This window comes from Nomascus leucogenys, chromosome 5, assembly GCF_006542625.1.
Source record: "Nomascus leucogenys isolate Asia chromosome 5, Asia_NLE_v1, whole genome shotgun sequence".
Lineage (NCBI taxonomy): Eukaryota > Metazoa > Chordata > Mammalia > Primates > Hylobatidae > Nomascus > Nomascus leucogenys.
The window spans coordinates 50,439,214-50,465,969 of record NC_044385.1 but is presented as its reverse complement, the minus strand read 5'-3'; the positions used below and the strand labels follow the sequence as shown (position 1 = coordinate 50,465,969).

Here is a 26,756-nt window from a genome sequence, read left to right as displayed (position 1 = left end):
GAAAGCACAGAACCAGAATTTTAGCCATCTCTTGTGATAACAACACAGTACTCCAGCTAAGAGGCTGAGAGTGAGTTGTGATCTGGCAAGGTTTAAGGGCGATGAGAATTCAAGGCTAGAAGGAGGAAAGAGTTGCTCAGTGGTGAGTTGCTAGGGCAAGTCCTCATTTGCCAGGAATTTTTTCTTATAACTTTCTTCCCTAGCGACATAAGGGTTTGAGAAGAGGGGACAACCCCCTCTCCACGGGTGGTTGACAAGCACTTTCTTAGTATTTCTTTCCTTCAGCCTGGAAAATAACTGTCTTCCCCATTTTCTGAAAGGAATCTTAGACATTGTGCTAGTGGAGCCCTTCATTTTACACACAAGGATATTCAATCCCAGATAGTTAAGTGACTTTTCCAAGTTTAAACAGAGGGAGGAATGTCACAAGTACTAGATGGGCTGATTTTTTGGCTCCGTTCCTGCTCCCCGCCATTTTAAAGGCTTACTGAATGTTGGGCATCTAGGAGACGGATTTAAGTCAAGGTTCTTGCTCTCAGAGAGCTCTATTTTTCCCTCCAGAGAGAAAATACGTGAATAAAAGTGATATAATAAATATGCCATAATAAAAGTTCTAGAATTGAGATGTGGATGACAGAGAAGGGAGTGCAATGAGGTCCACCTGGGAGGTAGGGATGGGAAAGCTTCACTTTGGAGCTGACATTTGAATTGTATCATTTAGTGAGTATTTTGTGCAAGTCACTGGGCTGGCTTTGTGGTTATGGGGCATTAATGAGGTGCACTCTAGGTTGGAGATTGTCTAGTCAAATAATGTTGTGGGGCAAAGGGGTGGGAAGGGCAGAAAGTCAAGGTACAGGGACAGGCATGAGTAGAAACATCTCAGAAAAGGGTTTCCTCCTTGGCTTCAGACAGGCCTAGGTTTGAAACCCGGCTCTGCCCCTTATTAGGTTTGGACAAATAATCTGCTTTCTCTGACCTCCAGTTAACTCATTTGTAACACAGAGTTAAAAAACAGAACTACTCAAAAAAGAAAAAAAAAATGAGCTTCAGGCTGGGCATGGTGGCTTATGCCTGTAATCCCAGCACTTTGGGAGGCTGAGGCTGGTGGATCTCTTGAGGTCAGAAGTTCGAGACCAGCCTGGCCAATGTGGTGAAACCCCATCTCTACTAAAACTACAAAAATTAGCCAGGTGTGGTGGTATGCACCTGTAGTCCCAGCTACTTGGGAGGCTGAGGCACGAGAATCACTTGAGCCTGGGAGGCAGAGATTGCAGTGAGCCGAGTTTGTGCCACTGCACTCCAGCCTGGGCAACAGAGCAAGACTGTCTCAAAAAGAGCTTCAAATCACTGACGAAATAAAAAGAAAAAGCCCCAAAACTTATTTATTTCAACTACATGACATTCTGGAAAAAAGTAAAATATGGAGACAGTAAAAAGATCATTGTTTGCCAGGGATTGAGGGGGCAGGGTCAGGGTGGGAGGGATGAAGAGGTAGAGTACAGAGGATTTTTAGGGCAGTGAAACTATTTCATATGATATGATAATGGTGGATATGTGTTTTTATACATTTGTCCAAACCCATAGAATATGCAACATCAAGAGTGAACCCAAATGTAAACTATGGACTTTGGGGTATCAACGTAGGTTCACCAATTGGAACAAATATATTACTGTGGTGGGGGATGCTGATGGAGAGGGGTTAAGGGGTCTATGGGAACTCTCTGTACATTGCGCTTAATTCTTCTGTGAACTGAAAACTCTCTAAAAGATAAGGTCTATTAAACAAATGAGCTACTTTAAAGATTGTTATGAGGTTGTAATTAGAAAACACATACTCGAATGTTCATCAGTGACTGGGAAGAAAGGACAGGTCTGTCAGTTTCACTGACATATGAAGTTGAGTTGCAGCACTGTTACCCCTCTCACTTTGCAGTGGGTTTTTAGTGTGTTTTCATTATGGGGTGTGGTGGTCTTGGTGCTGGGGGTCTTCCCATTTAGACTTTGAGCTCCTCTTGGTGCCTAGAGTAGAACTCCGCTGTGGGTAGGAAAAGAGGCAGTTACAAACACTAGGCCCAGACCCTTTCCTTTGTTAAGAAAGGAAAAAGTGTTTTGCTAGGAAGTCAGATTTACTATTTAAGAAACCCAGAACGATCATGTCTCTCAGAGTCCTTAGTATTGCCTGGCAGCAGAATGCAAGCCTTGGAATAAACAACCACATTTGTTAACTTGTTCAGTGAATTCCGAAGTCTGGGTGCCCAGAGCTTTGAACGGTGAACAGGAGGATGACTGCTTTGTTGGTGAGTGTTAGGTAGCAGCTTCGGAGTGTGTGCCCTCCCTGCCTGGGAATGGTACGGGGTGGGCTGAGCTGTTAAGGATTCTGTGAGTTTATGAACATTCAGCTGTAGGAAGGCATAATCAGTCATATAGACTGGTCCCCAGGCTGGTAGTGTCACATCACCTGGAAGCTTGTTAGAAATGCAGAATCCCAGGTCCCACCCTTGATTGACTGCATCAGAATCTGCATTTTAGCAAGATACATAGGTGGCTTGTGTCCACCTTGAGGTTGGCTGTGGGTGACTTCTCCTTGGAGTACAGCCTCCCTGCTTCCATGGAGAAGCCTGCCTAGTTCTGCCTGGCTGGGATTTAGCCCCAGTTTATATCTGACCCCCCTTAGAGTGCCAAAGAAGAGGTTCCTAATTGACTAATAACCATAGAGTCAAGAAAGAAAATGGGGGAAGGGACAGAACATGATGTTGTTCCTGATTTCAGGCTTTCATGTTTGCCTTGAAATGTGTGACTGAGCTCAGAGTCTATAAAGCTTTTGCTTCAAGAAGCAGTGAGTCAATATTTTTCTTACCCAAATCATTAAACATCATCTTGACCTATTCATTGGCTCAGCTTTTCTGTTTGGTCATTTCCCTTAGGTAACTTTTTTAAATAGGGAAGAATAGACATGAGAGAGACATTTTTATTTCCTTTAAATGAATGTTTTCTGTAATAATTAGCGGTGAAAGGCCATGTGTAATTTTTGTTGATGGGATTTTACCAGCAGAGTTTTCAGGAGTCCTGGACTTTCTAGTGGAATAGAAAGTCTTATATGTTTTGTTGTATTATATCCTTTTTTTCCCCCCTAAAAAATGAAACTTGGAGAAGTTTTGAGGCATAGGTAAGCTTGGGGTCATGAATTCTAAATGTAATTCTAAGTGTTCAAAAACGTTATATTTAAAAAGCTCAAAATTTTTTTTTTTGAGTTTGTATTAAAAAATGTCTTGGCTTTTGGTGTCTTTTTAGCTGTATCCCTGTTATATAAAAGTGGTATTTTACTAGCATGGCCTCATCACATGACCTTTGAACTTATTTACGTTTAGTTAGTTGACTCTCGGCTAATTTGGAAATCTCTAGATGGGGAAATAAGCTGTGGATCAGGGATCAGGAGCCAGGTTAAAACTTTGAGTTCTCTGCTGTGCTGCCTGGCTGTGTGTTGGTGGGCATGTCCCAGACTCTGCTGTAGTCATCTCTAAATGGAAACAATTCAGCTAGATACACGATTTCCAGCAAGGGACAGGGGCTTTATGAGCAGGTCATGTATCAGGATCTGGGGTGTGGGGAGCATGTGTAATTTGAGAATGCACAGTATTGTATTTCCCTATTTGAAGAAATGGGAAAAATTTTTTAAATGGGTGGCACAAAGTAAAGCATGATACAGTCTTGGTTGGTGGTTTACAAGGGATGGGAAGCACATGGGTCTAGCAGTTAGTAGCGGGTACTGCTGTTTAATGAGTACTGTGTGCTGTTATAAACTGTTAATGTACATGTGCTCTTATTTAAGCCTCAAAAATCCCTGTAAGGTAAGTACTATTGTCATATGAAGAAACAGAACAGAAAGGTTAAGAATCATGTTCAAGGTCATCACAGCAAGTGTGTGAGTAGATCTGGGCTCTGGACCCAAACCAAACCTCCAGTCTTAGCTACCTTGCGCTCATAGTCTGTTATGAATCAAGATCAATTTTATGTGTATCTTACCTTCTGCAAAAAAAAGTTTTATTTGTATGCAACTGGTATGACATTACCCCACAATCTTACGTACACCAAAAAAATCACACTTTTCTTCAAATCCAATTAAGAGAGGCTTCAAGTTCCACTTGCAGAGATTGGTAAGGGGTTCGATATCAGTGGTCATTGCAGGAGTCCTTTTCCAGGCACACATTTTGGTTAGAAAATTCTGAGACCTCAAATCCCCCTCCATCCTCGTGGTGCTGAGCTGTTCACTGGCCAAGCCTGCATTGCCTGTTTCAGGGTGACTGATGACAGTGTGCAATTCTCCATGCTCCTCTTGGCCTCCATGGTCCCTTCTGGGGCTCCTGAGGCCATGCCTTTGAGGCGCTGGTTCCTAAGCATCCACATATCCACTCTTGTCCGAGGTTTCTACCTACTCCTGCTGGGGAGCTTCATAGATGTGGAATCTGGTACCGATGCAGACACAGAATGCCACATGGACACAGAGTTTCTTGGGGGGAAGGGAAATGTACGTTTCATTCTTTTATTATAAATTGATATGAAATTAATTTCTCTGACAAATTACTCTGTGTGTAAATGGCAACAAGACTCAGAATGACTGCCTTTAAGCCATTTTATTAGTGTCCAATTTACATTTCTCTTCTTAGTGAAAACATCTAGTTGTCTAAACTGGGATAGCCTCAATTCATTACTTGTACTATCCCTGTGACCTTGGGTAAATGAATTGAGTTCCTTAAGTCTCTGTTTCATCTTTTGCAAAATGGAAATAATAATAGCATCTATACTTTAGAAGGCCCTGGGAGATCAGCTATAACAAAGACACTGAGTTGTAGAAAGTCCGAGGTGCATTTGAGGAATGGCAATGACAATGATTCTGTTAGGTTGGTGCAAAAGTAATTGCAGTTTTTGCCATTACTAATAGCAAGCTGGAGGGGAGTGTACAGGAAGGTGGGGAAAGGCTAGAAGTGTGTAAATCCTGTTTTACAGAGTTTGGACTCACACTGGCCTTCTTTCCAGTTTTATTACCTGGAGTTTGTGTTCTGACTCAGACGTGTACTGAAATCCCTCTGATAAAGTATTTTGTCCTATTTAGGATGCGACCGACTTTGAGTGGAGCTTCTGGATGGAATGGGGGAAGCAGTGGCTGGTGTGGCTTCTCCTTGGCCACATGGTAGTGTCTCAAATGGCCACACTGCTGGCAAGAAAGGTATGATTATATGTGTTGTTACCTTTTAAGTGTGTTTTTCCTTTGCTTCTTGTGAAGAAAGAGTCCAAGCTAGGAATCAGAAGACATGGATATTAGCACTGGGAGCCTGGAAAAAATGATAAAGTTGTTAACAATCAATATAACATTTAAGATAAAAGTTCATAGTTCATATCCTGCACTCACTTTCTCCAACTGATTTTCAGACATTGAACATAAAGGTTGTAGTGTAGAGCTAACCATGGAGGGTGCTGGCGGTCTTTAAGATCACTTCTAATCAAATGATCACAAAGTTGCCTGTGGTTGAGAATCTAGATGAGTTCACTTTCAAATTCAGAAGAAAGGTGATGATTTACTTAAGAAGTGGGAATAATTTTAGTGTCAAGTAGTTTATGCTGCTGTCGCTGTTTTAGATGGGAAGTCCAGTAGCATTTTGCTCTTGCCTTGGGCTGGCTTAGAGAATGAGAGATTCTTCAACGTGGTTATTTGAAAACTACTTTTATATGAGACAGGATTGAGACCCTCTTCACAGGTCTAGCTACCAAGGGACCTGATATACTGCCAGGAGGATCTTTCTGTCACCTGGGGGCCAGGATATTGCCCAGAGGCCTCTGATAAATACTTCTTGCTTGCTATAGATTGCTGATGGAGGAAAAAGTCTGTGCTTGGAAATTTACCGAATAAAAGCAAGACACAACCAAAACCTGATTTGGAAGTCAACTAGGAAAAATGTTTTGATTCTCAGAGGTTCCTGCAGGTGATAAAACTGAAGTAGAAGAGAAACAGAAACCTCTGGAGATTGAGACCAGAAAGTGAGATGCAGAAACAGGATGTCCTGTGGTTAGAGACGTGCACCTAACTTGTGCCAGTTCTGACTCTTTCCTGAAAAGTGGTGTTTCCTGGGCTTGCTTCTCACCCTGGAAGACAGGAAATCCCAACAGCATATTAAGTTCCTCTTAAATATGTACTGATTTTTTTTTGTACTCAAGTGGCTGCTGAACTGGCAAAATCCAAAATATTAGACGTTGTCAGATCTGAATATATTTTAAAATTTCATATAACTTTATGAGCAGACCTAATAATTTTTTTTGTTCCTAAGCTAGTAATAAACATATCTACCTCAGCCCTCATTAATGGTTTTCTTTTCTCCCACAAATTTCTGTTTAGTTTTTTTTTCCCCAAGAATTCAAAATTTCTGGAAATTTAACATTTTAATTCATAACAAAGTTTTCCCACCCATGTGTAAATGACTTATTACCATAAGTCTCAGTTTTCCCGTATGTAAAATGAATAGCTTCATACCTGTTTTTCTTTACCTCTGTGAGGGGAAGATGATATACTTTGAGGATTGTACTAAGTTAATTGCGTAGTGGAAGAGTGCTAGACATTGTATTACTCATGTTTGGTCCTTGGTTTGATTAGCTTTCTAGCCTGAGCAAAGGTTTTCACTGCATCTTCATTTATGGTCTTAGTGCATTTTTGTTGCTTATAACAGAATACATAAAACTGAATAATTTTATAAAGAAGATGAACTTATTTAGTAATTTATAAAGAAAAAGAATTTATACAGTTATAGAGGCTGGGAAGTCCAAGTCACCACATCTGGTGAGGGCCTTCTTGCTGACATCTCTGCAGTCCTGAGGCAGTGCAGGAGATCATGTGGTGAGCATGATAGCTCAGGTCTCTTTTCCTCTTCTTATAAAGCCACCAGTCCCACTCCCGTGATAACTCATTAATTCATAATATGGTTTGGCTCTGTGTCCCTACCCAAATCTCATGTCAAATTGTAATCCCCACGTCTTGCAGGAGGAGCCTGGTGGGAGGTGACTGAATCATGGGGGCAGACTTCCCCCTTATTGTTCTCCTGATAGAGTTCTTATGAGAGCTGGTTGTTTGAAAGTCTAGCACTCCCCACTTTGCTCATTCTGTCTTCTGCTCTGCCGTGGTAAGATATGCTTGTTTCCCCTTTGCCTTCTGGCATTATTGTAAGTTTCCTGAGGCCTTCTAGTCATGCTTCCTGTTAAGTCTGTGGAAGTATGAGTTAATTAAACCTTTTCTTCATGACTTACCTAGTCTCAGGTAGTTCTTTATAGCAGTGTGTAAACAGACTAATACAACCTATGAATGAATTAATCCATTAATGAGGGCAGAGCCCTCATGATCCAATTGCCTATTAAAGGCTGTACCTCACAATATTGCCACATCGGGGATTGAATTTCAGCACTAGTTTTGGAGGGGACAAACATTCAAACCATAGCAGTTGTCCTCTGTAAAATAGGATCAGTAAGATAGTATTAGTTTTTTTCTCCCTTTAAAATATGATGAGCTTCATTGGTTAGACATTTCATCCTTAAAAGTAAAGATGAAACATGGAAAAGTGGGACAAAGAGAAAGCATAAAAGAAATGGTTGAAGTAAGTTTAAATATGTCAGTCATTACAATCAACATAAGTGGATTCTCAAAAAAGATGAAGATTGTCAGACTAGATGAAAAAAAGAAAGAGAAATAAAGGAAAACAATAACCAAAACAGAGCTCAGAGAGGCTCTTTTTAGTTAGCTATCCTTAAAACAGAAGGACACATAATTTGAAAGTAAAAGGTATGAAAAGATATTCCAGGCAAATATTAAACCCCCTCTCCCTCTGACAAACTACTGGTGCAGTTTTATTAATAGTGGCAAAGAGCATTACTAGTGACAAAGAGGGCTGCTGTTTAATAATAAAGAATTCATTTCCTATTAGGAAGATATTAAAACTCTGTTTATTTGCTTCAAAATATATAGAGCAAAAAGTGATCATAAACATAAAGATAGATAGGTCTATTATTGTAGGGGGAGATTTTTTTCTTTCAATAGTTTTTGGGGTACAAGTGGTTTTTGGTTACATGGATAAATCTTCAGTGGTGATTTATGAAATTTTAGTGTACCTGTCACCCAAGCAGTGTATACTGTAGCCAATATGTAGTCTTTTATTCCTCACCCCCACAACCTTTCCCTTCAAAGCCCCAAAGTCTTTTCATTCTTATGAATTTTATACATTCTTATACATTCTTATGTCTTTGCATCTTCATAGCTTAGCTGCTACTTATAAATGAGAACATAGGCTGTTTGGTTTTCCATTCCTGAGTTACTTCGCTTAGAACAACAGCCTCCAGCTCCAACCAAGTTGCTGCAAACGACATTATTTCATTCCTCTTTATGACTGGGTAGTATTCCATGGTGTATATATACCACATTTTCTTTATCCACTCATTGGTTGATGGGCACTTAGATTGGTTCCATATCTTTGCAATTGCAAATTGTGCTGCTATAAACATGCAAATGCATGTGCCTTTTTCATGTAATGACTTCTTTTCCTTTGGGTAGATACCCAGTAGTGGGATTGCTGGATCAAATGGTAGATCCACTTTTATAAGGAATTCCTATACTGTTTTCTATAGTGGTTGTACTAATTTATGCTTCTACTGGTAGTGTGAAAGTGTTCCCTTTTTACCACATTTACACCAATATCTATTGTTTTTTGACTTTTAATTATGGATTAATATTTATGGAAATTAAGTTGAAAAGCAAAAACAAGAACTACTTTTGTGAAACTAGAAAGTATACATATACTTACCTCATAATAATTTTCAAGATGAATTAAGGAGTTAAAATGAAAATCAAAAGTATTAAACTTTTAGAAAATATGACATAGAATATTGATGTTGGCACAGAGAAAGATTTTTTTATACAAGACACAAAGTGCAAATTATAGAGGAAAACACTGATAAATTTAACTACATTAAAATTAAAAACTTTTTATCTAATGACACAATAGAAAAGTGGAAAGGCAAGTCACTAGTGAAGAAGTAATTTGCAAACTGACAAAGGATTGGCATATGGAATAAAGAGATTTCATAAAAAAGGCAAAATCACTCAATAGAAAAATGGTACAAGATATGAAGAGGAATTTGTAGAAGAGGAAACATAAATGATGAATAAACATATGAAAAGATGTTAAATTCATTAGTAATCAAACAAATGCATTTTAAAACTACAATAAGATAACATTTTATGCTTTCTAGTTTGGCAAAAACAAAACAAAAATCCCCTGATGATATCAGTGTTAGCTGCCTGAACTCACACAGAAAGGGTGTTGAATATACATTGGTATAACTACTTAGTAACACATTATGTAGTAAAGCCAAAGAGGGGCCTACCCTACAGCCGTCAGTGCTATGTGACTTTTTTTTTCCCTTTACAGACAGGATCTCATTGTGTTGCCCAGGCTGGAGTGCAGTGGTGTAATCATGGCTCACTGTAACCTCCAACTCCTGGGTTCAAGCAATCCTCCTGCCTCAGCTCCTGAGTAGCTTGGACTATAATAGGCTGTGACACCACACCTGGCTAATTTTAAAAACTTTTTGTAGAGATGAGATCTAGCTGTATTGCCCAGACTGGTCTTGAACTCTTGGCCTCAAGTGATCCTCCCATTTCAGCGTCCCAAAGTGCTGGGATTACAGGCATGAGCTACTGCACCTGGCCAGATATTTCATATATTTTTAACTGAACACATGGATGAATGAAATGATGGGCAGAAGGAACGGTGGGAGTTGCCCTGGGGACACTGGGTTTTTCATCTGCCCTCCCCACGTCTCTGGGCCATACACATCAGGACCCACATGGCCTCCTCTGATGGGTCTCCTTTGCCTCTCACCCTTGTTCTTGTTCCTCCTTGTTTGCTTCCTGTAGATCAGTGTTTCTTAAATTTTTTTCAGTATTGTCCCCAAGGCACCTTTCTAGATAATTTCTTTCCCTGATCATCTCTCCTCCTCTGTGAAATTTTAATACTACAGATATCCTGTATATATCTCTTGATGTACTGTGCGTATGTCTGTGCTTTATGCATAAGGAGTAAGGTTTTCTTGCCCCCAATAACCAACAAGTAACCTAAAACTTAGTTAAAATATAGTACTAATCTTCTACAAATGTTAAATTATTAAAAAAATAATAGAGATGGAGTCTTGCTGGTCTCAAACTCCTAGCTTCAAGCGATCCTCCCACCTCTGCTTTACAAAGTGCTGGGATTACAGGTGTGAGCCACCACGCCCAGTCATCGCTAATTTTAATTTCCATTCTATCCTTAGGTTTAGCCTACAAAATCTGCCCCACCCCACCTCGTTTGGAGGAGATACAACCCTTGTTGAGAATGCATGATTGAGATTAATAACCTGTTCCTGATTAGATGCCCCTCCCTCTTTCCAAAACTCTTCCACGTTCAGCTCCTGTTTTGCACCTGACATTGGCAGAAATCTAGCTATATTAGGATATAGATGTCCCTTCATTGAATTTGCTTGTACTTTTGAGTTCTTGCTCCTCCTCTCATGGGAGGCAGTATTTGGTGTGGTTAGGAGCACTAGGGTCAATCCCTGCATTGCCACTCTCAAGCTGTGTAACCTTAAACAAGTTCCTGAATATCTCTAAGGCTGTTTCCACAGTTGTGCAAGCAGGATGGCACTGCTGGCTTCGTGGAGTTGTGGAGAGGGTCTGATAATCAAATGTTTTTCAGGGTTATGCTTGCACATGAGGACAGCCCAATAGATGGTGTCTGCTGCTGTCATCTGCCGGCATTTGCTCCTGGGAGCAGTTTATGGTGTTCAAGAATGGAGGTGACCGTCTTGAGATTCCAAAATCCTCAAGGGCATAGGCCATGTCTAGCATCCGTACCAATGTTCCCATACTGATGGTCTTTTCAAGCTTGTCTTGGGTCCTGGGGGAAAGGATTGAGAAACACAGCCCCTTCCCTTGGGGAGTCACAGTTGAGTGGGAAGTTAGGAAAGCAAATACGGCTCACTCTTCTGTACCTGATGTGGTTGGCTGGGCACGTTACGATGGGAGAAGGTGTGGGCCTCACCTGCCATTCTGGTTTCAGGGCAGGCCTCTGAGAAGGTGGCTTTTGAGCTGTGGCTTGAAGGAAATGGAGTTTACTTATTTCAGCTTCCCACATCTTGTTACCAGGCAGGGGTGGACAGGTGGACTAGTCTTTTTCTCTGCAGAGCACATCTTATCCAATGTCAGTAGGAGGTATTCTTTTGCATTTTTCTTGGAATGAGGCAGAGTGAGCACTGAGTCATCTCCCTCTGTATGTGCCTCTCTCATCCTCTGGGTGACCACAGGTTTGATTTGTGAGACAGCTGGTGGGCCGGGTTCTGCCTGTGGCTGGGGCACAGTGCTTTCTTTGTCTGAGTTTGCTTGGCCCTTACATAAGTATGAACCACAGCGTTGGCCTCATTAGCTCTCTGCTTTCACCACCTGGACTAAGTGTTCCAGATGGCCTTAATTCGGGTAGTTGTTTTTGGTACTTACTCGGGGTGGAAGATTTAGGCTGCACTTGTCCTTTTTTTTTTTCTCCCCATTCTCTGAGGCATCCTAAACTATAGGCAACACTACGCAGGGACAGGCTTTAGCAATTCTTGCTGTTATAGCCTTAAGCCCTGAAGGATTCTAGCCTTCTCCTTTATCTACTATCTAATCTCGTCTCTTCCTTGGCTCATTCCACCTCCTCCCATGGAGAAGTGACAGGTTATTTTTATTTTCAAAAGCATGATCTATCTTTTTTTGCCATGGTAAGAAATAAAACTTTCCACTGAGTTCCTTGGCTCAGTTAAACACCCTTTCCCTGGATGAGGCTCTCTCTTTGGGTTTTGGTGAGACTTCATCAGGAGCCAGTGCCCTTGGAGGGAAGGCTGAATCATGGCTCTGAGCTTTGCCTGTGCCTTTGTTATGATTGGATTGGATGTCGCGGGTCAGACAGTTGCCTTCTTTCATGAACGCCAACTGTGGCCTCACCACCACCTGAGACATTGTGTTCTCTGCCCTCAGAACCAAAAAATACCCCTGTGTGAACTTTTTGAGAAGACTGGCCTGGTGTAGGGCTGAGGGTGGGTGCTGTTGCTAACCACAGAGCCGGGTTCTCACTGTGCCTCTGACGGGGAGAACCCACATCATTAGCAACTGGCTGAGAGGCTGAGCTCATCAGGCGCAGGATATGCAAAGGGCGGAGAAGCCTGACCCATGGAGCTGAGTGAGATGAGTTAACCAACCTCTGGAAGGCTGCAGGGAGCAGGGCTCTTTTCCAGGACATTCCCAAATCCATGCACCGAATAGAAATCTCATGTGCTAATGATTTTCCTGGAATCAGCCCCTTCTACCTCCATCAGTGCATGTCTAAGGAGGGATGAAATTCCTTTTATATGGGCCTGCTGGCCTTTGCTCCCAGGAAATGGGATGCAGTTGTTCAGACTCTGGGATGGGTGGGTTGTATTTTTCTGTTTGGGGAGATTATATATACATATGTATGTATATATAATACATATATATTTCAGTGGCAGCTGCTATTGATTATGTAGCATGAAATAAATTATGTCATACATAAGATTATTGATTGATTCCCTTTCTTATTTCCCAAATAATGCTCCCATTGAGTGGTTTCTTGGCAGATGTGCAAAAAGAATTAATAGGCAGGGACGTCTGATAATGTTGCCAACAGGAATTCTGACCAAGGCTCTACACTTTCACTCCTCCCTACAGAGGTAAACTCTAAGGAGGGAACGCACTCAGGCACATCCTGTTATCACTTGGCACCCTTGGCACAGAATGAGCTGAAGTAGAAACAGATGGTGTGAGAAGGGGCATTGTCTGGCAGTTTTTCCTGACTCCTTATGAAGAAGGTTTTAAGAGTAGGGATTTCAAAAGAAAGGAGGGCAAATCTGTAGTCTTTTCTTAGGGGCATTGATTCCATCCTTGGAGCTCTGCCAGCTCAACTGGTTATTCTCCCGGGAGATGGCTGGGGTGATGGATAGAAGCCTCTATAACAGGAATCCACTTTCCTGGATTGGTACCTATGCCCCATCAGTTGTTAACTGTTGGAGATTTTCCCCCAACAGAAGTGGAGTTGTTAAGAGATGCTGTGAGTGGCAAACAGGTAATAGGCAGTGAGATGTGAAATGTCTCTCTTCCATTCTACCTACATTAGCAAAACAGCCATTGTTTCTAAGGGGTTAAGTAGGACAGGTAGAGACTTTGGAAGCCAGTAGGTTTTCACATTATTGGGCTCCAAAGCCCACATTTTAGTGCTATTTTCTTGTTTCTTCTTAGTCATGATCACAAGGTTAAATTCCAAGACTTGGGAAAGCATATCCATCTACCCAGCTATCCATCCATGCAACTGTTCTCTCCATCCTTCCATCCGATGGTTATGAAACACGTGATAATATGCTAGGCACTGTGCTAGCTTCTGGGCTCACATTACTATAATCTAAAGAAGGCAGGAGTTTAGCCTGTTAAGGAGACTATCAAGTAGTCAGACTCTGTTTTGAGAGTGGTTCAGTGTAGACCCAGGGAGCAGAGGGGAAGGATGCCTGCTTAAGTCAACCAGGGTTAGTAAGATCTATGTCTCATCAAAAAGGCCGTAGCGTTCAGTCTGGCTTTGTCTCCACTGCTATAAAAATAGAGTATACTTTCTTATTTTTCATCAGACTTTTAAACACTTGCCCTCTTCCCCTGCTTTCTGTTTCATCTCCTATTAGAAATGGAAGAACCTGGAATAAAGAGCATTAAAGGAGGGTCAGAGTAGTTCGGTGGGGCTGTCATCCTGTGCTCCAGCAAACTCATCTCAAGCTTCAGGTCACTCATGCTTTGATACCTTTTAAAAGAACATGATAAATTCAAATTAAAACCACAATGAGATGTCATTACACACTTACCAGAATGGCTCAGATAGAACATAGTAACAGCATCAAATGCTGGCAAGGATGTGAATAAAGTGGATCACGCATGCATTGCTGGCAGGAAAGTATAATGCTACAGCCATGCTGGAAAACTGTTTTATAGTTTATTATAGAACTAAATATGCAACTACCTTGCACCCCAGCAAGTGTGCTCTTGGGCATTTATCCCAGATAAACGAAAACTTATTTATTTATTTATTTATTTTTTTGAGATGGAGTCTCGCTCTGTCACCCAGGCTGGAGTGCAGTGGTGCCATCTCGGCTCACTGCAAGCTCCGCCTCCCGAGTTCATGCCATTCTCCTGCCTCAGCCTCTCCGAGTAGCTGGGACTACAGGCACCCGCCACCATGCCTGGCTAATTTTTTGTGCTTTTAGTAGAGACGGGGTTTCACCGTGGTCTTGATCTCCTGACCTTGTGATCTGCCCGCCTCGGCCTCCCAAAGTGCTGGGATTACAAGCTTGAGCCACCGCGCCCGGCCGAAAACTTATTTTTACACAAAAATCTATACATGTATGTTTGCATAAGTTTTATTTGTAATAGCCCCAAATTGCAAGCAGTCTAGATAGCCTCCAGTAGGTAAATGGCTAACAAGCTGTGGTATACCCACATCATGGAACACTGCTCAGCAGTGAAAAGGAGCAAACCATTGATACAGCAACTTGGATGAATCTGCAGGAAATTACGCTGAGTGAAAAAAGCCAATCTTTGAAATGGAGAAGAGGTTACTCGTTGTCAAGATTAGGGATGGGGGTGATCAGAGGAGTGGGAAGGAGGTAAATGTGGTATAAAATGGCAACACGAGGAATCCTTGTGGTGATGGAGCTGTTCTGCGTTTTTACCGTGGTAGATACCAAACCTATACGTGTGATAAAATTGTATAGAACTAAACACACACAATAAATTAATACAAGTGAAACTAGGGAAATCTGAATAAGTTTGGTGCATTGCAGCACCATCAATATCCTGGTTGTGATATTTGCGGTTTTAAAAACTGTGCCATAGGAAGAAACTGGGTAAAGTATACAAGGGATGTCTCTTGTATGTATATGTGAATACAACTATCTCAAAAATCTGAGAAAGAACATTATATAAAAGTTGTACGCAATTGGAATCTATAAATCAGAAACATCACAATCCAACATTGAGGCCATGTTTTACTTACACACTTTATGTGATCAATGTGATTCTTTGTGTCTTCTTTCAAATAACAAGTAATTCCCAATCATCTTCATAATTTGAACCTTGTAATTTAAATGAATTGGGCTATTTTGGTGTTTCAGGTGGGTTTTTAAACGTGAGTTTGACGTACAGTACGTGTGTGACCAAATCTTGTATGTCTGCTCTTATTACCCTGAGAACTTGGGGAAAGCAAATCTGAAAGCCTTTCTAGTGATGAGTCAGAAGTGTTGTTTTGGAACAAAATGCAGCACATTTTATTTTTTTATTTTTGAAAAGTTAAAAAAAATTCTGGCCTGGTTGATGTCAGAGGCTTAATACTAATAGTTAAGCATTTTTACTTCAGAGAGAAAAAAGGTTGATAAATACATAAGCACATTTGGAGTAGAGATGGATGGGACAAGGCTATTCTTAGGCCTTTGCTTATGAAACCGGCCTTTGAAATGCTTAGAAAAAGCTCTTCTGCTGCCCAGAGAAGCAGGCCGTGCATGCAATGCTGCTGCTCACCCTGCTGGGCCATGTCACCCTTTTGTCTTAGAACCCTCTTCATAGTGCTTGAGATCTAGGTATGTGCATGGGAGGGATCGTGGCTGGGCAGCTGTGCCCTAAGGGCTATCTCTATAATGGGGACTGCCCTGCCGTGATGCCAGCTGGATTGCAAGACGTGGGAGGCTGATTCTGCTCTAGCAGGATTTTATTTACTTGTTTATTACTTATTTTGAGATGGAGTTTTACTCTTGTCTCCCAGGCTGGAGCGCAATGGCGCGATCTTGGCTCACTGTAACCTCTGCCTCCCAGGTTCAAGTGATTCTCCTCTTGCAGGATTTTAATGGTGTTTTGGGGATAGGATTCATTCCAATGGCATTTTTATAGACAAAGTATGAAAATCAACATTTTAGTGGGATTCTAATCTATACAACAGTTTTGTGTAGGTGATTCTTTTTGCGTTATTCACATCTTTTCATTGCCTGTGCATCATGGATGTATATAGTAGAGCTGCTTGTACTTGGGGAGACTCAGTGGGTAATATTAAGATGGGTAGATAACATGAGGCTCATGTGAGAGCGTGTCCTGTGATGTCTTAGAACAGTATTAAGTGTCATCTGCCTGTACTGTTTAGCAGCAGGGAAACAGTGGGGGATGAATATGGGACAAATTTGTCTGCCCCAAGGTGGCTTTGGAGACCACTGTTAAATTCATCATAGTCTCTCAAGTAAATGGGGTTTACACAGCACTATCAAGTATTTCCTGAAGGTTCTTTCAGCATTTTCCAAGTTGAAGCAGCTTCAGTCTGTGGTAAGTTCCCAAATGAATCCCAGCAAACAGGCTTTTTCCAAATGGATCAAATAGCACTTAATAAAAACTTAACTGTGTCTATGTATGTAGCCACACATGCGCAAAAAAGAATTCCGTTGGTAAATGCTGTAGGTCATGTTGGAAAAGAACCCCCTTTTTTTCATTTGTTAAAACTACCTCTTAAAATAGTCTTTGGCGATGTATTCCTTACAATTGGACTCTGCCCAGAGGTGAGGGTTTGAAGCAAATTTATGTGGCTGTTTTCTGTGGGTAGTAGGATGGAAAAATAGTAAAAATGAACTTCACATTTCTCTAGTTTTCTTGGAACTTAAAAATGGCTGATCTAGTCTCATATTTAAAATGTTCTCTTGAGCTAGAGTATAGGTTTGGGAAAGAATGGTAGGTAGGCAATATTTTGAAAGAGTTAGCATCAAAGCACGGGATTTGCAATTTACACTCCACACCTGTCTTGCCCTGAAAAAAGTCTTTGTTTCCACAAGAAGACCTAAGGTCAGGCGCTTCTCACTTTTCAATTCGGTGTGTTCCAGGGATCCACATTTTAAAATGCGTGCCCGTGAGACATCACATTTCCCTATGGGAATAACAACTGTATTTGTAGAGTCCTTCCTGTGTATCCACCCCATGAAGGAGATACTGTTATTATTCCAGTTTTGTTTTGTTTTTGAGATGGAGTCTTGCTCTGTTGCCCAGGCTGGAGTGCAATGGTGCGATCTCGGCTCACAGCAACCTCTGCCTCCTGAGTTCCAGGGATTCTCCTGCCTCAACCTCTCGGGTATTGGGATTACAGTCACCTATCCTACCTGGCTAATTTTTGTATTTTTAGTAGAGATGGGGTTTTGCCATGTTGGTCAGGCTGGTCTTGAACTCCTGACCTCAGGTGATGCACCCGCCTCGGCCTCCCAAAGTGCTGGGATATCCCAGTTTTATATATGAAGAAATGAATCCACAGAGATGGAGTCATTTGCCTCAGGTCACACAGGTAGTTATGAGACACAAGCATTTGAATTTAGGCAGTTAGACTTCAAAGCTTGAATCATTAAACCACAATAATACCTTGCATCTCAAAGTTAAAACGTTGTGGTTTTTAAGGATTTCCCCATCAGGTCTGACCAAGGTTATATCACAAGGCAAAGACATGTTAATTCATCTACTTATTCAATGTGATAACTATAAATTACTTGATGATTAGATAAAAATCTGTGATTCTCCTAAAATGGGAATAAATGTATCAATCAGGTAGACTATGCAAAGTCCTCAATAGCTCATAAGGCAGGTAAGATGCAATTTTTCTATGACATAAATTTGACTAATCAATATGCAAAAAATAAAAAATGTAAAAAAACCCTACATATTTAAAATCTCTGGCTTAGACTTTGGAAAGTCTTTTGTGGTTTGGATGGCCCAGTTTTCTTAATAAGTCTTACTGGAAATGTGTACTAATACTTTCTCTCACCTTCAGTTCTGAAGGATGGTGTATGTAGGATGTGGTCCAGTTGGCAGTTTTCCAGCTGTCTTCTGGCTTCCATTGTGTCTGTTGAAAGTCAATCCAATATCTTATTGTTGTGTGACCCAGGGGTCTGAGTGGCTTTGGTTGAAGGCAGGAGAGTGGTTACTTGCTTCTGGGTGGAGCTGATGGGACTCTGGCGGTTAATGTGGAAAGTCCCTCTGAATTTTGTTTGTCTGTGTTGTACCAAAGTTCCCAGGGCAGTGATAAGAGTTTCTTTATTGGGTAATTAAACGTGATCCTCTTACATGTAGAACCTTCGATATCAATTCCATGAGCTCACTTCTCTTTATTTTCCTCCCTCCCCTCTCCCTCCCTGTCTCTCTCTGGATGGGCCCCATCCTGTCTGCAGCACAGACCCTGGATTCTCATGCTCTATGGGATGTGGGCCTGCTGGTGTGTGCTGGGGACCCCTGGTGTGGCCATGGTTTTGCTCCATACCACCATCTCTTTCTGCGTGGCCCAGTTCCGGTCTCAGCTCCTGACGTGGCTCTGTTCTCTCCTCCTCCTCTCCACATTGAGGCTGCAGGGTGTGGAGGAAGTTAAGGTAAGTGTTTTCTGGTTACCATTGGGAATCCAGAGAAGGCCCCTTTGGCTTTGCCTTGATCCCAGTAGACACCTTGGTTTTCAGACAAGAGATGATTTTAGAACCGTGATGGGGCTCCCCATAGTGGCCATACAGGGTTGCTACATGTGAACCCTAGTGGTGCATTCTGCAATCCTATCATTCCTGGCTGTGTGTTAGCCCCGTGAGATTGCCCAGGGCTGGCCCTGCACCATCTCTCCCAGTTTGGGTGGGCATGTGGGGTGCCAGATGTCACAGGGCCAGAGGGTCAGGAACAAAGAGAGAAGAAACAAACAGATGGTTTACTAAAAATCGTCTGGAGAGTGCCCTACAATTTATAGGGAACGCACATGTCACTCAACTCGTCTGATGGCCACAATGGCCATGTGGTGGTAAGTCAGGTCTTTTTCTTCTTCCTAGTTGATGGAACAGATTTATTTATTCATTTATTGAGATGGAGTCTTGCTCTGTCACCCAGGGCTGAAGTGCAGTGGCGCGATCTTGGCTCACTGCAACCTCCACCTCCTGGGTTCAAGCGATTCTTGTGCCTCGGTCAACCGAGTAGCTGGGATTACAGGTACCTGCCACCATACCCAGTTAATTTTTATATTTTTAGTAGAGATGGGGTTTCACCATGTTGGCCGGGCTGGCCTCAAACTCCTGGCTTCATGTGATCTGCCCGTATTGGCCTCCCAAAGTGCTGGGATTACAGGTGTGAGCCATTGTGCCCGGCCAGGAATAGATTTATTATCTACTCATGTGACCCAGTGGAAGCTCTTTCAATTTAGATAGTGAAAACAAAGTGTTTAGCCCCAAAGGGCACAGACCAAGCTTTCATTTTTGTAAACCCAGAGGCATTTTGACAGACTCAACCACCTATCCATTGTTTGTGCTAATAGAGGAGGACACTGGGCTCAAACCACACTGCTTTATGGCTTTTGTTTGCATTAGTAAAATCTTATTTTGTAGGCACTTACCTTTTAGCTTTATTTTTTTCTTAGTCACAATAACAATGCATTTTTACTTTGAGTGCCCATCAGACTTGACCCAGAGAATGGTGGATGACAGAGAGACTGCCTTCCAAGTCGAGGAGTTGTGCTGTGCCTTGCTGAGGCGATTACACCTATCAGCAAATTCTTCTTGCACTGCATTTTCTGATTTCTGTTGTGTGTTCTCTGATCATCTCCTGGGCAGTGGCTAGCATCCCCTGGACAGCTCTGGACTATCTGTTTCTGTCTTTGGTAACTGGAATGACCTAGCCCTGCTTATGCAAATGAAGCTTAGGCCCCTCAGGCTATCTCAGGCCCACTCAGGCTCTGTGAGGTTCCTTCTCTCACTTGTCTGTTGAATACACCCTTTACATGTTCAATTTGGAGCTGCCAAGGTCTGTGGCTGCAGGGGAGTAAAGGCAGAGTCTGTGTGGAACTCTCAACCATCCAGAAGTGGGAGCTTTCTTTTAAGGGGAAATGCATGGCAAGAAGAACACAAGTCCAAGGCCCCAGCTCCAGGGTCTAGTTCTGGGCACTCAGCTTCAGAGCCCTTCACCTTCAGGGTCAGTCGACTCTGAGAACAGCCAGCCTGAGAGATGCGCAGCTTGGAAAACATTGGGGGTCATATGCCGAGGGCAGGACCATTGGTGTTTCCCACCTTCATCGACCTTCTCCTTCCTAGCCGGGTTCCCAAACACTGCCCAACTGGCAGGAGCTGTTATTTTGAGTCAGGCCTATCTGCTTACCTTTGCCCTTTGCACATTTACATATGTTTATGCCGTCTCTTGGAACCAACCTTCTCATCATCCCTGTCCATCGGATTCTCTTTCAAAGTACAGCTTAGACCTCAGTCTCTAAAGGTAAGAAATAAGAGGGCCACAGAAAAACAGATCAGTTAGTGTCCCACACTGCTCTGAGAGCTGCTGGCTCTTACAAACTGGGACACAATAAAACAGTAGCATGTAAGTGACCAGGCATCACATAGAGCTTTGGGGACACTGCACACACCTATCCCTTTCTCTAACCCCCTAGGATCTCCATAGGCACATTCAAAATCTTGGACAGTGTTGGATATTCTTTCTTCAATGATTGTGGGACTGGAACTCCCATGGTATCTTTTTTTATTCATTCATTCAGTCACTCATTCATTGATCCAGGTGACAGCACTTAGCATTCACATGCCCTGCATCAACACAGTGATGGGAAGGAACATGATGGGAAATGTGAGAAGCATGACCTGGTTCCTAGTCTCTTCTATTCCCCGTCTCTTCCTACTCTGAAGCTGGAGCAGTCATTTAACCTCTGAGCCTCAATCTCATCATTTGGAAAATGGAAGTAATAAATCCTCTTCCTTCCTCATGGGATTGTTCTGAGAGTCACACAGGATAATCTATGTTAAGTGATTTTGTGAAAATTGTAGCATTTTGAAAGTTCAAGTATTTTTTGCTGTTTTTAGTCTACCTTAATTTTTCTCACTCTAATTAATGATGTGGAGCTGATATTTTAAGCACATATGTCAAAATCTGGACTTACGAGAGTATATCAGATAATCACTCCATTTTAATGAAAGATACTTCCCAGAATGATTAGGCAACCATTTAAGCAAGTGTGCTTAAAAACAGATTTACAGTAAAAATAGAAACAAGCTCATACCTAACTTTTTGGGGACCTGGCAAGTGTACAAACAGAACCTAATTTCATTTATCATTTATTTGGGGACAATTAGCATCAGTTATGGATGTTGGAGGTGAATAAATATTCATTTGTTCTGCAAATTTTACAGTGATGTGAAAAACACTGAGGGAGGAGATCATATGATTAGAAACTAGCTGGGTTTCCATGCTTTTGCACATGTGGTTCTCCTGATATGATTATCCTCTTTCCCCTTGGTGGCTGCTAAAGTCTTGTACAAGACATAGAAACTGTTCAGTGGTTGGTTTTTCTGTGTACAGCTTTAAGAGACCCTGATGGATCAAATTAATTACTTTCTCCTTTGACCCAAGTTCTATTTCTTGTATGTATTTCCATAAATAGTTTTTCTCACTAAATGTGTTTTTGGAAAACATGGAAAATATAGAAAAATATAGAAATTAGAAAATACTTCATGATTTTACTCCCTGATATTAACATTTTATTGTATTTCCTTCTCATTTTTTGTTCCATGCATATTTTTGCACAGGTTGTTTCTTGTTTCATGCTCTATTATAATTGCATTTTTACACATCTATGTCCTGTATGAGAATTTAACATATTGACGGCAGGGACTGTTTTTTTTTTTTTTTTTAAATATTTGTCTGTACGGCTTATTTGACAAATGCTACTCAACTAAATGTAGAGCCAAACTGATAACAAAAGAGCAAAAAGAAAAATACATTGAAGACAGAAATCCCATGGGACATTTTAAGCCCCTCTTTGTTATCTGAATTGTTGAAGAAGCTGTCAAAGTATCCACTGGATGTAGCTAATCTGCACCTTATGTCCTGGATATATCTGATTCATGCGTAACTGGGAAAACCTTCGTTATGTTGTGTCAGACCTAATGCTAAGTTTACATTAGAGAGGTCCTTTTTCCTACTGCTCATTAACTGCTTGCTTTGATTACCAATGAGATTTACCTGGCGTTCATTGGTTCTCGATTGCCTTTTATGGCACAGCCACTCTGCCTGAAGAAGAGGTCGCCTTTCCAGAGCCCCCTGGGATGCTCAGATGAAGGTGGCCCTGCTGGCCAGCACCTGCAGTGGGACTGGATCATGTCCCTGCTGGCCACTCAAAGGTTGTTCTCTCCTTTTGATTTTGTAGAGAAGGTGGTACAAGACAGAAAACGAGTACTACCTGCTGCAGTTCACGCTGACCGTTCGCTGCCTCTACTACACCAGCTTCAGCCTGGAGCTCTGCTGGCAGCAGCTGCCTGCTGCATCGACCTCCTATTCCTTTCCCTGGATGCTGGCCTATGTCTTTTATTATCCAGTCTTACACAACGGGCCCATCCTCAGTTTCCCGGATTTCATCAAACAGGTAGAGCCTGCTGGGGATGGGATTGGGATTCTGTAGCTTAAGCCTTTGTCGCTGTTGCTCTGGTCTTCTCTGACTGTTGAGCCATTTCATTCAGAGGTGCCCACAGATTTACAACACATACTATTAGTTCTCATGAGGTGTTTTTGTAATAGATGAAATAGATATGAGAAATAAGCCTTTAAAATAAAGTTTGACCCATCAGATATGTCAGCTCTAGGGGGTCCCACCTTGATTTTCAGTGAACTCTGGCAACCAGGATTAATGAGTGGGGCACAACGAGGAGTCTGGGAGTTGGTATCCACTGTGGCGAAGTCCCAAGGAAAGGAAAGGAAAAATTTGATTATGATGCTATTACTTGAAGGAATAGAAAAGGAAACTGTCGAAGCTGTTGCTTGGCAAGTAATATGTTTCCTTTTATATTCACAAGCTGCTTAAGAAATAGTCTTGCCATAGCCTGGGAGCTGTTCAGGGTGACCTAGATGTGAAAACAGCGGCGTTGACTTCAAGTTCGAAGGCAATGGTGTGTGTTCAGGTCTGGACCCCCCCTTTGTGCCCAGGCCCCTTGCCTGCCTTCCTCGGATGGCATCCTTGTCTGAAATGCCATGTTAAGCTACCTTCGTTGTTCCCCCCACTTCACTTTTCCCCCTTGTTTAGAACTTCCTTTTTTTTCCTGCCTCCTCAACCTACACCTAGTTTCATGGAACATAATTGTTAAGTTAATTCACCTAAGGAATTGGTCATTGACAATGCCTAAAACAGTGTTTCTCAAGGGATATTCTATCCCCCACCAACAAAACAATCCTCATGGAGGAGAGAATAACATGTATGTGCATACACACACGTGCATGCACACGCAGAACACATACCCACACATCCACACACCTGGAAGGGGCAGGGCAAGCAGCAGTGTTGCACATTTCTGGGCAGCAACAGGAAAGTTGCTCCCTGAAAAAGGAGGGTTCTTAGAAATCTTATTTTGTCCTCAAAGTTCCACTGAATTACGCATTGTATTCAAGAATATATTTTTGCTTTATGACAATAACATAATGTTCTAAAATTTCCAGTGAAAGTACGTAACTTTTTATATCTCTAGAAATCTGCAAGTGAAATTGAAATTCTAGACATATGTTTCGTCTATGGTTTCTCATACCTCGGTTTGGAATCATTCTTTTGTCCTGAAGGAATTTAAAATCTGCATTTGAAATTGTGTTTAAAATTATTGTGTAAAAGAGATGGTTTAATGACGGCAGCTGATCTTCTAACTCGATGATTTGCAAAGTGTGGTTCCCGGACCAGCAGCATCAGTATTGCCAGAGAACTTGTTAGAAATACAAATTCTCAGGTCCTCTCCAACCTCCTGAATCAGAACCTCTAGGGATAAAGCCCAGGAAGGTGGTTTAACAGGCCCTCCAGGAAGAGGGTGGGAGTAAAGGTAGCGTGGGCACAGCATAGGGTGGGTTCCTCTCTTTTACAGTCTGCTTACCTTTGTGAACTTTTGAATTCTTCTCAGTTTGCCAGCCAATAACTTTTGGACCAAACATCCACACACAGACACCCCTGAGGATGGCTGGTAATTTTCAGAGAAACATAAACTAAATCCATTAGGAGGAAACAGATTATTTTCCTAACTTCCTCTTATATATAAGCTTTGCCCTGTATGCTCTGTACTTTGTTATTATGCAAAATAATTGTTTCTGTTATTTCTCACCTCCTTTTTCTTCTTTTTTTGAGACAGAGTCTTACTCTGTCACCCAGGCTGGAGTGCAGTGGTGCAATCTCAGCTTACTGCAACCTCCACCTCCTGGATTCAAGTGATTCCCGTGTCTGAGCCCCCTGAGTAGCTGGATTACAGGCATGCGCCAGCAAGTCCAGCTAAATTTTTGTATTTTTAGTAGAGACCAGGTTTTGCTATGTTTCCCAGGCCTGTCTCTAACTCCTGAGGTTAGGCAATCTGCCCTCAGCCTCCCAAAGTGCTAGGATTACGGGCTTGAGCCTGGCCTCCCTTTTCAAATTGTGCCTTTTAGGGTCTAGTAAGAATATTAGAGGCCTCTAGCAGGGTCCTGTGTCACACAGAGGCACGCTTGAAGATTATTTCCCACCTAAATCCTTAGCCAAGGGCTCTCATTCTCTTGAGTCTCAGTCTGGGGAAGTGAAGGGGCAGGTTGCTTCCTATAGGGGCCAGGTATAGACACTCTGGGTTTTATCCATCTCTTTTCCTTCCCTCTCTCTCTCTCTCTCTTTTTTAACCCCTTCCAAAACAATAGTAGTTGCTGACAGCAGGGAACTCGAAAGGGCAAATTAAAACCTCTATGTTTGGGGGAGTATTCATAGAACAGTCATTCTAGAAAAGGATAAGTGTTCAGTAAGATATAGGGCAAATTTAAAAAGCCAGGAGTTTTCTGCACTTGCTGAAGGTGGCTGTGGGAAACTTCCCTTCTGTGGGGGAGGGGGCTTTAAAGGGGGCTTGTAGTGAAAGGGTTCTTTCAGAGAAGCCAAGAAGGAAAAGGCTGGGAGGTGGGGAAAGAAAGCTAGTTGGAAGAACTTGTAAGATTTGCTTTGAATGAATGCTTGAATGAATGCATGCATGAAATGCCTTCAGCTATAAGGATTGGAAATATTGAAATGCATGGTTCTTAGACTGGCAGGTCAATGCTTAAAAATAACGTAGAGCAGGAGAATGACGCTGCACCACCAGGGGGCAGCAGTGCCCCATTGTGGAAACCAGCCCCAGCGGGAAATCTTCACCCAGTGTCTGCAAACTCCAAAAGATCAAATGACAATGTTAGTTTTAGGCATACTCCTGGAGAATGTGTCTTCCACCCAATTTACATACACAAAATGAGGGAGGTATAGAAGAGGTGTCTTCTGCAATGTAAAGCATGTGAAATTTGCATAATTAGTCACGAACAGGTAAAAATTTTCCTCTGTGCCTTAACTTGAAAGCTATTTCTGGTGGCATTTAGAGTTTTAGGAACACGGGCCTGATTTGTTTTTCTCTCATGTTTCTGTGCAACTCGGATACCAAGTCAGCGGTGAGGCAGGGATCCTGGGGGACTTAGGGAAGGGAAGGACATGGTGTTTACTTGCTTAGCCTGGAGGCTGGGGCCACGACGTCTTGAAGAGGTTGACTGGTGTGGCGTGCACACTGGGGCGAAGAGCAGCCTTAGTGTGGTGGGCCAGGGACTCTTCCTTGCTGGGCACTGTGCTCTCCCACCTTAGAGAAGCCAGTGGTCAAATAGGGAATTCGGCATGGAGGTTAAGAGCAAAAGTCCTGGAGCCCACCCTCCAGGGTTCGAATCCCTGCTGTGCTTCGGTTTGAGAGTGCTTGCTGAGTTATTTACCTTACTTATGCCTCAGTCTTCTTATCAGTGAAATGGGAAGAATAATAGTGCCTCCCTCAGGATTGCTGTGAGGATTAAATGATTGTGTATAGGTAATGTGATTTGACACGTTAATACTATAAAGTGTTAATTCCTACTCTTATTATTATTATTATTATTATTATTATTATTATTTGAGACAGAGTCTGGCTCAGTTGCCCAGGCTGGAGTGCAGTGGCACAACTTTAGCTCACTGCAACCTCCACCTCCTGGTATCAAGTGATTCTTGTGCCTCAGCCTCCCAAGTAGCTGGAATTATAGGCGTGCACCAACACACCCAGCTAATTTTTGTATTTTTAGTGGAGATGGGGTTTCACCATGTTGGCCAGGCTGGTCTCGAACTCCTGACCTCAGGTGATCTGCCCACCTCGGCCTCCTAAAGTGCTGGGGTTACAGGTGTGAGCCACCATGCTTGGCCTCTTACTTTTATTATTGTGATGATTGGCCAGAAAGCAAGTGTAATTCTAGGGTAGTTAAGGTCAGAAGTGAGATCCTGGGTATCCAGTCTGGTAGGCAGGCACAGCAGCAGAGGACTCTGGGCCATGGCCATGCTTGGGCTCAGAAGAGGCCAGTGTGCTGGTTCCATCTGTTTGAAGAGAGACCCAGGCAGTTGCTGCAGGAAAGGGATGGGGGCAGTCCAAGAGTTGCTGGGACTGGCAAGAGCTATGTAAGGCAGTCAATGTCCCAGAGGCTTTGTTTAGTACTTGGCATGGGCTCTGGTTCTCAGAGTACCTGGAATCATGCTAATTGTAATAAAATATACTAGCTGATCATTTAGTCTGAGCCACGCTTTATATATTCTAACATAAAATGTTTGAGATGG

At 42.3% G+C, this 26,756-nt stretch overlaps 1 protein-coding gene across 5 annotated transcripts in view; it reads left to right on the top strand.

Annotated features, from left to right (window-relative positions):
* The window catches only part of HHAT (hedgehog acyltransferase), a 357,081-nt gene that overhangs the window by 54,625 nt on the left and 275,700 nt on the right, over positions 1-26,756 (top strand). For 3 of the 5 annotated variants that reach the window (XM_012506702.2, XM_012506700.2, XM_003273026.2), the window contains 3 exons: positions 5,111-5,224; positions 18,337-18,531; positions 22,338-22,553. In XM_012506702.2, the coding sequence (XP_012362156.2) occupies positions 5,141-5,224; positions 18,337-18,531; positions 22,338-22,553 (495 nt within the window). In that variant the 5' untranslated portion in view covers positions 5,111-5,140. The remainder of the gene's footprint in view (positions 1-5,110; positions 5,225-18,336; positions 18,532-22,337; positions 22,554-26,756) is intronic. The other 2 variants (XM_003273027.2, XM_003273028.2) reach the window with 2 other exon arrangements.